The following is a 13,154-nucleotide window of genomic DNA, read 5'->3' on the forward strand; positions in this document are numbered from 1 at the left end:
ACAAACTTTAGCATTACCGTCTAAGACATTTCAAAATTACAGAATCAAATAAACCTAGCAAACAAAAAACACTGAAATTGAAGAAAATGTTAAAAATAAAAACAATCAAACATAATTCCCAGTAGCAGAAGAAAATTGAAGAAAAATTTTGAATTAACATATCACCTAATACATAGAAAAGGTTATACACAATCAAACAATTTCATCATCTTGATTTCAACTACTAATAAAAAAAATAGGCAATCAAACAAAATATATCCATACTGTGACTTTCCAAGTTCTCTGACTTCATCAATTGTTGCAACAACATCATCATCTGCATATTATTTTTCCCCACTTACTCACTGTTACTTTTTTCTTGCAAACAAAAGTATTTTCTCACAGCTAGAAAGCCTTCATCTGCGCCCCCATGTTCCTGTAGCTCTTCAAAAACCCGAACAGCACCTTGTTGAATGCCGCCAGCTCCTATGCCGTTATCACAGGTATTCCATCGTCTTTGGGCGGCGCCCTCATCCGCTGCAGAATCTCTGCCGAGAAATCTCCGGCACCCTGTAGAAGACCCCTTCCACTCACTCAATGCCGCCCACGCCCTTGTTCAGCCTCCTTGCTATGCCTTCCACGTGCCCATACATTGAGTAAAATACGATGAAGATCCTCAGCCTCCCCGCGCCGGTAGCAGCGGCGGCCACCCTATACGACGACGCTTGGGCATTTTTGGTAGTGTCATCTGTGGAAGTGTTGTCACGGGGATCGATGGGGTCCGAAACATTACGGCAGCAGCAGAAGAGGGAGAATCGCCGGCGACATGTAGTGATCGAGTTGAGATTTGAATCTGAGAGTGAAGCAAAATTGGATATGTGAGAGTGAGAGAGAGAGAAATGAAAAATTTGGAATTGGTAGAGTAAGATTCGAAATTTGAACTTACCAGAATATTCTTTGGGCGGCGCCCTCATCCGCTGCAGAATCTCTGCCGAGAAATCTCCGGCACCCTGTAGAAGACCCCTTCCACTCCCTCAATGCCGCCCACGCCCTTGTTCAGCCTCCTTGCTATGCCTTCCACGTGCCCATACATTGAGTAAAATACGATGAAGATCCTCAGCCTCCCCGCGCCGGTAGCAGCGGCGGCCACCCTATACGATGACGCTTGGGCATTTTTGGTAGTGTCGTCTGTGGAGGTGTTGTCACGGGCATCGATGGGGTCCGAAACATTCCAGCAGCAGCAGAAAAGGGAGAATCGCCGGCGACATGTAGTGATCGAGTTGAGATTTGAATCTGAGAGGGGAGCAAAATTGGATATGAGAGAGAGAGAGAGAGAGAGAGAGAGAGAGAGAGAGAGAAATGAAAAATTTGGAATTGGTAGAGTAAGATTCGAAATTTGAACTTACCAGAATATTCTGCAAGTTGCCGCTCAATCAGATATCCAACCCCTTTTTTTAGAATCAAATTTGGGTGGAAAAATTAATTGGGATTGCTGCAGCAACATCTTCCTTCAATCTGTTGGGTAAAACAATTCTTCAACCCTTTCATCTTCACAGTTCTCCACCCGTGTTTGAATTTCACAGTGGAGTAAATCAGTTGCCAATATGGGGTTAAGCCGACTCAACCAATCAGAGCAAAGTATCATTAGTTAATCCCATCGTTTTGGGATTGCTGATGTTCTAACGGGCTAAACACAACGGATAAAAGGAGACCTCTAAATTTGGGAGGAAAACTGCGGCTTCTTTTGCTCGTCTCATGGACTGGTGGTAGGAAAAGTGTATGTCATAAGGTGTTTTGTAATTAATAATGGAAAGGGAAGATAACATTGTAATTTCCATAGCAAGGTGTTGAATTCAGAGTTGTGTTAAGCAAGAGAATGCAATATGTAAAATACTTAATGTAATTATAAGAATGACTAATAGGTAGAACTAACATTAATATAAACATATAATTTTTTAAAACCATTAATTGCATAATGGCATAATGGCATTTGAAACACATTAATGAAACCATACAAACAACATATCGGAAAAAATGCATAACCTAATAATAAGGGTCTATCTTTAGCAAGGTTCTGAAAACTAGACCAGTTATCGAACTGTTTTGGTCACTGGTTCATTGGTTTACTGATTCAACCGGTTCAACCGTAGTCTAATCGAAAAACCGTTTTATAATAAAATAATAAATAAATTATAAATAAAAGCCTAACACATACTTGTAGTCTAATACAAACTTAGTCATTCCACACATAAGAAAATCATCACCATCTATAGCAAAATGCTGCAATTCCAATCACTGAATACTATTCAATAGGTCAACACTATTCAAACAAAATGCAACTCTAATCATTTAATAAGTTAATACTGTACAATCTTACAACTGAGTAGCAAGACCTCTTCTACAATTAAGCTCAACCTAATCACTGAACCAAACCTTCTCAAAACATAACAATTATCAAAATTTATCACAACTAAATTCATCTAACAAACAGCTCAAAACTCCAGGCCAACAACAAACACCAACTAACATAGGCAACAAAGATCAAAGATATCATCAAATTGAAAAATAAAATAAAACAAAATAACGTTCATAAGAGTAATGGATTTAAGGTGAATCGAAGAGCTTCATCTAATATGTCTTCTCCATGAATCCTAAGATGTGAGGCTTCATATAAGCTTAAGAGTCATCAACATTTGTGGCAAATTTTTCATTGAAACTAATAGCATAAAACAGCAAGTTAATACTATCATTCATAACGGAAACTAATAAATCATTCACAAAATTAAAAACAGCAGCAGCACCGCCAGAAAATTTATAGCAGCACTGCATTCAGCAACAAAATTTATCATTCAACAACAAACAGCATTTGATTTGATTTCAATTTTAGCATTCAGCAACAAACATAACAAAACAGTAACAAGTAATCCCTATTCACAATAAACCTGAAATCAATAAAGCTAACAGAGCATAATCCCTAATTACAAAACAGCAACAAGTAATCCCTAATCCCTAATCCATTCTTAGCAGCAGCAAGAAAATTTCAACAAAAATTTCAGGAATTAAGAGCAGCAGCACAAAATCAATTATTTGATTTTCATTAATCCATTCACAATTTCACATTCAAAAATCAGCATACGAAGCATAGAAGGAAGAGAAGAACCGAAGAAGTAAAAGCAGTGTCACTAACCGTCGACGGAGACACGGACGGCGAGTGGCGAGACAACGGCGAGTGGCGACACGGCGGCGAGCTGTTCCAAGCCTCGAACAGAGAAGCCAGGGAGGACGGGGACAAGGGGAAGGAGGACGCCGAGCTACAAGAGAGGGCCTGGGCAACAAAAAGGGACGCGGAGGCGCTGACAGCACGGACGGCGGCGGCACTGCAGCAGAACCGTTGCAAGGAGAACCTAGGGTTTTGGTTGGGTGATTTTCAACTTTGCTTGAGAGTTTAGAAGGATAGTTTGACGAACCGGGGTGTGTGTTGGGGGAAGGGGGGTGAGCGAGAGAGAAGCTGAACGTTGGTTTTATTTCGTTTTAAATAAAAATCAAAACGGCACGTTTAATAAGAACCGGCCGGTTTCTAGCCTGTTCAACGGTTTTTGAAAGAACGGTTATTAACAGCGGATCGGACCTTTTTTTCGCTTGTTTCCAGTTGGACTGGTCGGTCTGGTTCGGTTTTAAGAACATTGGTCTTTAATAAGCTTAAATCTTTTGAGCTTTTCTAATATGCACAAAATATAAATTATAAATATACCTCTTATAGAGATTTAATAGGCTCTGTCTTTGGTAAGCTAAACTCTTTCGAGCTTATCCAATATGCACAAAATATAAATTATAAGTATGCCTCGAATGGAGATTTAATAATAATTATTATATTTTTATATTTACCACATATTCTTAAATTCAACTAATGAAATCCTAAACCAATGTTCTGAAAACCGATTTGAACTGGTTTGTCGAACCGGTTGAACCGGTAACCACCGTCAAATACGGTTCGGACAGAAGACAAAACCTCCAAATTTGAAAATCGAAGTTGGCTTGCCGAACTTGCCGAGAACCAGTTAGTCAAACCGAACTACGACTCGGCCGGTTTTTGAAATTTGGCCAAAATGCTGCGTTTCGCATGTTGAAAGGGCCAAAGGGAACCCTAGTCACCCATAGAGGCATAGACCCACTCACCCCTCTCCTCTCTCGAGCCTCCATTCTCACCTCTCATGTCTCCGGTCTCCACTCTTATTTTCCACTAACGGGCAGAAGCAACATTCACTTCGAGCTTCCGTCGCAACTTCCGTGCAGCCACCACCGCCATCGCAACATCCGTTGAGACAACGTCAGCCAGCTCTGTTCATGCAGCCACAAATCGTCGTGAAGTCTGCCTTTGAAAATCGCAACCACCGCCATCGCCACTTTTCGTTGCGCAGTGTCTTCCTGCCGGCGCCAGCTCTGTTCGACCCTTCCACCACTTCAACCATTGTCTTGCCTCTTACCAGCCATTGTCCCCGCCCGGTTTGTATTTTTTCAGGTTTTCAGATTCTAAACCTAGGTATAAATTTTATTTGTTGAAATAATAATTGTTGATGCATGATTAATTGTTGAAGTTGATTGCTAGTTATTAGAATCTTTTTCAGACACTTTTTGGAATGTTCTTCACCTCAAAAGTGATTAATTGTTTGTTCTAAACCTTGTTGTTGATTGCTTGAAGCATGATTAATTGTTGAAGCATTGATTAATTGTTGGTTCTAAACTTTGCTGTTGATAATTGATTAGTTTTTGCGTGCTAAACCTTGTCGTTGAGGCATTGATTAATTATTATATAATTGAATAATTGTTGAATAATTTTGGATAATTTGGATGTTGTTTGTTGAGATTATTGGATTGAAGTGGGTCGCTGTGATATTGAAATTGGATTGTATTATTATTGGTTTGTTGGTAATTTTTAGGTATGGATGATAATATAAATCAAGAACTACTTAGGTATGTGTTTATTTATATTTTATTTATTCTTTTATTATAAAACAGTTTCTTCAGTTCAACCATAGTTGAACCGATTGAACTTATAAACCAGTAAATCAGTAACTGAAATGGTTCGATGACCGGTTCGATTTTCATAAATAACCTTGCCCTAAAGTTATCACACTCCAAATTCAGCCTCCAAACTCACCACCACGGTAAACTGTTGTTCTAAAAATCGTAACGGACCGACCAATTCAACTGAATTAATAAAAAACCAATCATTAAGCCGGTGTGGTAAGGCCTATAAACCGTATGACAAAAAACCTGTCACAGAATCGATTGAACTACTAGTTAACTGATGAATCGACAGAACCGGCCGGTTTTTTAAAGAGTTTTCGGTTCCGAAAAAACCCTCCAAAACTACATCGTTTTGTCTATAGAGAAAAAAAAAAAAAAAAAAACCCTAAAATCCTAAATCCTCTCTTCTCTGAACCAAACTTTGAAATTGGGAGAAGAACCCTAGCCCCCAATCTGGCACCCACCGCAGCCCGCAGCCGCCGCAGCCCGTAGCTGCCGCAGCGATCACTCTCTCTCTCTTCGCCGAGCTCGCTGTCTCTGTGTTCGCCGGAGCCGGTGTCGCCTTCCTCTGTCGTCGCCGTCACTCGCCTTCCTCCTCGTTGGAAACGTTGCTTCACTTTGCCGTCTTCGCCTCTCGAAGATCTGCTTGGAGCTGTTGGCGTCGCAGTCTCCATTGTCATCGTCGTCAAGCCAGTCTCCTTCGAGCCCTCTCTGTCTCCTCCCTCTGTCCGATCTGAATTTCCTTCCTCCCTCGCCATCACTTTCCTTCCTCCTTCGTTGTCGGTAAGAGCTGTTGCTTCAATTTATGATGTTGCTAATTTTCTGAAATAATGGTTGATGGGTGATTTGAATGATTTTGTTGAATTTTGTTTGCTGAGTTAATTTTGTGGATGGGATTCTGAGTTGGGTTTGATGGTTGATTTTAACGGTGGTTGTTAATTTTGTTAATTGTGTGTTCTGAGTTGGGGGTTGTTGGTGATATGATTCTGAATTTACTTTGGATGCTGAGTATGGATTCTTTGTTTGGTTTTTCTGTTTTTGAATTTTATGTAAGTTTGTTACTCTGAATTCTTTTTTGTGATTATTGAATTTGATCTTCTTGGTTCTAGTCTCCAAAAACAAGAAGTGTACGTTGTTGGCAAGAATGTCACTAGAGGTAAAGGAATTGCTCTGAGATGATGATTTTGGGCATGATCAAATCAAATGGATATTGTGTATAATTAAGTATTCAAGTGAAGTGAGAAATTATTTTTTTCGGCAAGTAGCCAGAAAGTGTAAGATCATATGAAAATGTATTGTATTTGCTTCTTATTTGTTTCTGTGTATCAAAATATTCAATAATATCACGTGGTAATTGTTTTCTTCAGCATATTTAAATGCTTTATTAGTGTCCTTGAATACAATTTGAGAGGAAAGCAGAAAAGGGGTTGGGTGTGATGTGATGAATAATAACTGTCAATATTGAATGATAAGATCAATAATAATTTTGGGTTGAATGCCAAGTGATACTGTTCCTATCAGACATCAATAATCTCAAAAGTGTCACTGTAAAGGATAATGCCAAGTGACACTGTTCCCATCAGACATTAATATTTACGTTCTTGTTTTGATTTTTTTTTTAAATAAAATAAAAATAAAAACTTTACTGAACCATTACATGAAATGAACATGTCTGACTCAGATTTCTTTCCCTAAAGCCATGAATAAAGAGCTAGAAAATTCAAAATATGAATTGAGTTCAAAAGCATGTACATCAACTAAATAATCTGAAAACTTTTATTCAAATAGTATAAATTGCAGTAAGCAATTAACTGTCTCAACTGAACTCTATTACAGAAATTGAATAAATCGTCAAGACTAGGGCCAGTAAATCCATCACAAGCACATTGTACTCTTCTTCTACGTCATACCATTTCACATTTGGGATCCCAGCTGTCAACAAACCAAAAATAGTTTAAGCTGAGTGATTAACATGAAGTCAATGAAAAGCAAAGAGCTCCAAAGAAAAAACAAAATTTCAGTATGATAGAAGATTATTTTCTCCTTGCAGTATTTTATACAGCTTTGATTCATAGAGCAATTGAGGGTGCTTGATTTTGACATTTTCCTGGATAAGAAAGAAAACCAAGACAATAGGAAGCTCGGTCAGACACACATGACTTATCCTTCAATAATTTAATTTTGCAACTAAAATATGCAGAAATCTTAAATTGCCATGCACTACAGCACCCCATAGCTCTAATATATCACTCTTAAAAAAAATTCTGCATATTCATTCTTTGGAAAGTCACTAAAACATTACAATTCTCCTAATTTCATCATAATCAAGAACATTAATAAGCAGTCAAGCTGTTTGAAGGAAAATTACTCATTCTTACATACATACATGGGTGCATATCCGTCAATAATTAAATATCACATAACAAACAAAAATTAAGCAGTCGTAAATGCCGAAGAAGTGAGTGCACCGAACTCAATTGTGCGCTAAATAGAAAATACCAAGAAATTATATATACCGCCCATATCATGACGCATACGGAATTGATTTTGCTTCTTTTTGAAACAAATTAAAACAGGAACATTTCTCACAAGTTGTGAATTGGATCAGCTTTTCAATTAAAGAACCAATGAGAGTGAATGAGATATATAAGGGAGCGGTTTTTCGTTCTCCAAATGTTAGTTTCACTACATCATCCATTTGCTGCGCTGCCCTGTCTCATGTTATCCTTTTTCATTTGATTTTAAATGTTTACAAGAAGAGAATAGGAATTCGTTTGAATTAGGATAAGTTTCTACGCATACTTAATCTTATTGCTTTATTTAATTATTAATATTTAGGCGGTTTCTCCAGCCAATAAATAAAAAAAACTCTGATAAATATTAAATACAAAGGTTCATATTATATTACCATATGTAATGTTTGTTTAGGTGTCTAAATGAAAGAAAAGCAAAAGAAAAAAAAAGGAAAAAAGAAAAGGAAAAACAGAGCATATCTAAGCAAATGAAATGATGGACTTCATTTTAAGGTTGGAGTCATTCTTTACTTTCTTCTAGATTCATGATAGCATTTTTGGTCATAAGATTAGCAGCTTGATTGCCGCTCTTTGGATCAAGAAGATATTAATTTTTCAATTCCAACTTATTAGTTTCTTGATTTTTTTCACTAGATTCCTCTCGTGAATAAGATTATCATTTTTCTTTCTATGCATTATGAAGGAAACGTCCACACAATTAACCTCACACAAAAACATTCCAAAAGTCACAGTTTTAAACTAGGATTAAACCCGTATAAATAGCATGAAGCTCAGCATGAAAAACACTAACATTTTCTGACTTTTTAGAGCAACCTTTTACTTACAAACCATCAGAGTCGCGAATAAAGAGGCCAAAACCAGTGGTGTCCTTAGGAGGGCTCAGACCAGCATAGTAAAGTAGAGGGATGAAGGAGATAAAGACAGGTGCATAATAAAAATGACATGCAGCTCTCTTGTTGAACTCCTAATCATGCTAATCACTCTTCCCACATTCCACCCATCATCAAGATTAAATGATCATTATTTCTATCTTTCCAAATCCACCATATGACCCAATAGAACAAAGAGTAACTCCTGCAATTATGATCTCTTCTAAGCCAAACCTTTAAGTTTGGACAAATTGAAAATGAACCCAAACTAATCCAAATCTCCTTGGCTTTAGGACAATTTCTAAGGCAATGTAAGATAGATTCAGATTATTGACGGCATCCATGACAAACATTCGAGACTGCAAGGCCATGGTGGAGTTTGAAATCTACAGCAAAAATCCCGTTATGAAGATAAAGCAAAATCAGGAACTTATGTTTTTCTCGCATATACATCTTCCAAATCTAAAGCTAATAATCAAGCTCATCCCACCAAATCTCCATTTGAAAATGTCAAAATGCAACTGTAACCACTGCTAACTGTGCAGAGATCGCAAAATTGTATCACAAGTCCTTTATATTATTTATATTATTATTATTATCATTATTTAAAAATATACATACATGCATAACTTTAAATAATCCATTAAAAATAGAGTTTAATTAGAGAAATAATTTTTTTTCCGACGACACAGGCTAACTTTTTTTAAAATATTTTAAATTTTAAATTCTAAATTCTAAATCATAAATTTTATATCCTAAATTCTAATGGTAAACTATAAATTTTTTTTTTTTTTGGACTTGGCTCTGGACCAGACAGCCAGCCCAGCCAAAAGCAACAGAAGCTATTAATTCCCCACCCCTATCCATCCCTAAGCCCGACCCGGTGTCAACCCGCTCCGATTCTCTTGAGATTGATCTTCTTCCTCCCTGGGGCGGAGATCTCCACTGTTGTGCTCTTCATCCTCAGCTATGCTGCATGTACCTGAATCCAAGTTCCTCCTTTTCACATGCCATTGCCATCTGTTATTATGAGGATTTAGCTTCCAATGGTGGTCGTTGGTGCGCCTCCTCGCTGCTGCCCCCTCCGGACCTGCCTTCCGCAGCTTCTCGCCGTACAGCCTCCCGTGCGCCGCTTCGTACTCATTGGGCTTCCATCGGATCTGTCCTGAATCCCCTGGCACTACGTTATCCTGTAGATTGCTATCCCAACCCTGGTCTAACGCACCCGACGTCCCTGCTCGATCCGTTGAGCCTTCTTCTCGGTCTCTTTCCCCTCTATCAATGGCTTCGTTGTGGTTATTGGTGACTCGTTGGTGTTCTCCTCTGAGTTGATTCTGCTCCTTATCATCCTCTGGTGGCTTATCTCGGGCCTCTGTTTCCGCCCCCTCAGGTAGTCTCTTCTCTATTTGTATTTGTTGATTGCTTGTTGAGTCGGGAACCATGTTGACTTGAATATGTATACTCTGATGCCAGTGACGGACCCAAAAAATTTTAGGAGTGGGGGCAAAAAATATATATATATATATTAAATAAATTTTGTTAAATATTATTAATTATATGGAGATATAAAAATTAAAAAAAAGTTAGCGAACACTTTTATTCTTAAAATACTATTTATTATATATAATTTATAAAAAATATTTTTTTATTTCTAAAATTTAAAATTAAAAATTTTTATTTAAATTATAGATAACTTATTATCCTAATTAATTTTTTTATACACATTTAATAATAAAAGACTAAATTAACTGGCATTAGAGCATAATAATACATTAGTATTTATAATTTGAAATTAGAATTATATATAAATACTAGACAAATTAAATTTTTATATGAAAAGTATGTTTATATAAAATAATAAAAACATAATTTTTATAATTTTTTTTTTAAAATAATTAAATTTGTTATATATTTTTTAATTTAATTTTGATATAATATTAGATAAAATATTTTATGTATATGTTTAATTATATATTATAATTAAAATATTTTTTATCATTATTTTTAAAAATAAAAAATATATTCTAAATTAGTAAATTAATCAGTTCATTTTAAAATTTTATATGCAACATAGGTACATATATTAGAACAAAAGATAAAAAATAAGTAATAAGGATGAATAAATCGAGAATAAAATAAAATATATAAAGTCACGAAAAAAATAAAATATTAGATTGATACCTAAACTATAATTATTTGAATTAAAAAATGCAATTGAAAATATCAAAAAGAAAAATAATAAAATTGAAAGATATATAGAGTCATGGAGAGCTGTATAAAAAAATTGGAGAATTTAAAATTTACTTTTTGATGAAGAGAAGATGACCATTAGACAAGGAATAGAAAAAGAAGGTTGAAAATATAAAAATAAGGAGAGGGTTTAAGAAAATAAAGAACTGACGGTACAATAATTAAATTTGATTAGGTTAAATAATAGTCAAAATGATAAAAAAAATAAAAAAAATAAATTTAAAACTTTAGCTAATTGAATTTATTTTATTTGTAGTGGGGTCATTTAAAATTTGAAGTGAGGGCATATTATATATAACTATATCTTTTAAAACAAAAATTAAAAAATCATGGGGGCAAGTGCCCCCTCATTTGTATGCTTGGGTCTGTCCCTGCCTGATGCTGTATATCTTGATTGTGCTTAATTGCTGCGAAACTAGCTTCTGTTCTAATTAAATTCCTCACTTGATCAGGCGGATTCATTGTCCATTGTCTCCCCAGGTCATTTCCCGCTGCCATCGCTGCCAGTTGATGAGCTAGCTTGTTGCCTTCCCTTGGAGTCCAGGTAGCTCCTACATCTGGAGCATCTTCCAGCAATTGGAGAATGTTACGAAAGATTGCATCCGCCTCCGCTATAGGCATTTTTGACTTGATTGCCTGAACCAAAGGTAAGCAGTCTGTTTCAATTATGCAATTGGGAATTTGCAGATTTTTTATGAGTATGAGTGCCTCCCTGTATGCCTGAACTTCAGCTGTTAGTGCTGATGTCGTCTTGACTGTTGTTGTAGTCCCCGTAATGACTCTACCCTGCCAGTCCCTGACTACCACTGCTAGAGCTGCGATACCTGTTTCCTTTTGGAAAGCTGCGTCTGTGTTCACTTTGACCCAATTCCTAGGCGGAGGTCTCCAGGTAATTCTCTTTTTCTCATCTCTCCTTGCTGTCCTTGATTTGTTGTCTGTACTGGAATTTTGTGTTGCTTTCTGAAATTCTGCTGTTAGACACGCTGCTTGGAACATTACCTTTAGTGGATTTATTTTTGATTGTTGGAATACATGCTGATTTCTTGCTTTCCAAATACACCAACACACACATCCTAGATTGCATAAGATTCTTGTTTGTTCATTTCCTGTTTCACTCCTAATTCTTCTTATTTTATCCATCATCCACTCTCCAAATGATCTGACATTAGAGACCATAGGCACCAATTGAATGCTGGATCCAAACCACACTGCTCTTGTCCACGGACACAGTAAAAGCGCATGTTCAATTGTTTCTTCCTCTCTCTGGCATATGCTGCATGAGGGTGTCTTAGTAATCTTCCGCTGAAATAGGTTCGTGTTTACTGGCAAAATTCTATGCATTGTTTTTCATAAAAACATTCTAATCTTTTGAGGCACCGGTAGTTTCCAAATAGCCTCCCAAACCTCCCTCCAATCCTGACTAGTCGAGGCTTTGCAGATTCTTCTCTCTTCTCTTGAGTCTTTCTCTTCCTTCGCAGCATGGTAACCGGTTCTGACAGAATACTGCCCATCAGTCTTGTACGGCCAAACAAAGAAGTCCTTTTGATTGATCAGGCTTATGGGTGTTTTAATTATCAGATTGGCAACATCTCCAGGAAATAATTCCATGATTTTGTTCTTGTCCCAACCCTCCCCTTCTCTTACCAGCTCGCTCACTCTTCTACTACCACTTACTTCGCCTCTCCCTAATTTTCCTGTCCCAGCCACCCAATTATCTTCGTAAATGTCTACATCCACTCCATTCCCTATACTCCATCTTCCCTTCTTTCTAAGAAAGTCCCTCCCTTCCAGTAGACTTTTCCATATCCACGATGCGTTTCTTCCTACTTCCGCCTCCCAAAGGCTGCAATTCGGATAATAAATAGCCTTTAAAAGGCGCACCCATATAGCATCTTCCTCCTTTAATAACCTCCATGCTTGTTTGGCTAAGTGTGCTATGTTTTGGCATTCTAAATCTTTGAACCCCAAGCCTCCATTTGTTTTGCTCCTTGTCATCTTTGTCCAACTCTTCCAGTGAATGCTTGTTTCCTTTCCATTGTTTCTCCACCAGAATCTTGCTATTGCTGCCTCAATTCTCTTGCAAAAGGATTTCGGGAATTTAATGATATTCATGGTGTAGACAGGTATTACTTGTATTACTGCTTTTATCAACACCTCCTTTCCGGCTTGATTTAATAGTTTCTCCTTCCAGCCTTGCATCTTGTCAAGCATTTTCTCTTGTATCCATTCCAATGCCTTATTCTTGGATCTTTCCCATCTCGCTGGGAGTCCTAGGTATCTTCCTGGATCCTCCCATGAATTCATTCCAGTGATTTTCTCAATGTTTACCCTCCTTTGTATTGATACATGCCTTCCAAAAATCAGCCCGGACTTGTCTGTGTTAATTCTTTGTCCTGACGCTTCTGTATATTTATTTATAATCTGGATAAGCTGATAAATTTCCTCCTCTTGCGCACCTGCAAAAATAATACAGTCGTCAGCGAATAGGAGATGA

At 37.1% G+C, this 13,154-nt stretch overlaps 1 protein-coding gene and 2 long non-coding RNA genes across 3 annotated transcripts; 1 reads left to right on the top strand and 2 right to left on the bottom strand.

The window, feature by feature from the left end:
* Positions 1–135: 135 nt before the first annotated feature.
* Positions 136–5,386, bottom strand: LOC112708232 (uncharacterized). The gene is made up of 4 exons (XR_003156277.3): positions 3,167–5,386; positions 1,386–1,739; positions 926–1,272; positions 136–832 (listed from the first exon to the last, which is right to left on the bottom strand). It is a non-coding gene; the product is annotated as an uncharacterized lncRNA (long non-coding RNA).
* LOC140174917 (uncharacterized) lies at positions 5,267–6,376 on the top strand. The gene is made up of 2 exons (XR_011865062.1): positions 5,267–5,790; positions 6,117–6,376. It is a non-coding gene; the product is annotated as an uncharacterized lncRNA (long non-coding RNA).
* Positions 6,377–10,987: 4,611 nt separating this feature from the next.
* Positions 10,988–11,656, bottom strand: LOC112705501 (uncharacterized). The gene has a single exon (XM_025756325.1). It carries the CDS (start codon positions 11,654–11,656, stop codon positions 10,988–10,990), a length of 669 nt encoding a protein of 222 aa, XP_025612110.1.
* Between the last annotated feature and the right edge of the window lie 1,498 nt (positions 11,657–13,154).

This window comes from Arachis hypogaea, chromosome 8 (assembly GCF_003086295.3).
Source record: "Arachis hypogaea cultivar Tifrunner chromosome 8, arahy.Tifrunner.gnm2.J5K5, whole genome shotgun sequence".
Taxonomy (NCBI): domain Eukaryota; kingdom Viridiplantae; phylum Streptophyta; class Magnoliopsida; order Fabales; family Fabaceae; genus Arachis; species Arachis hypogaea.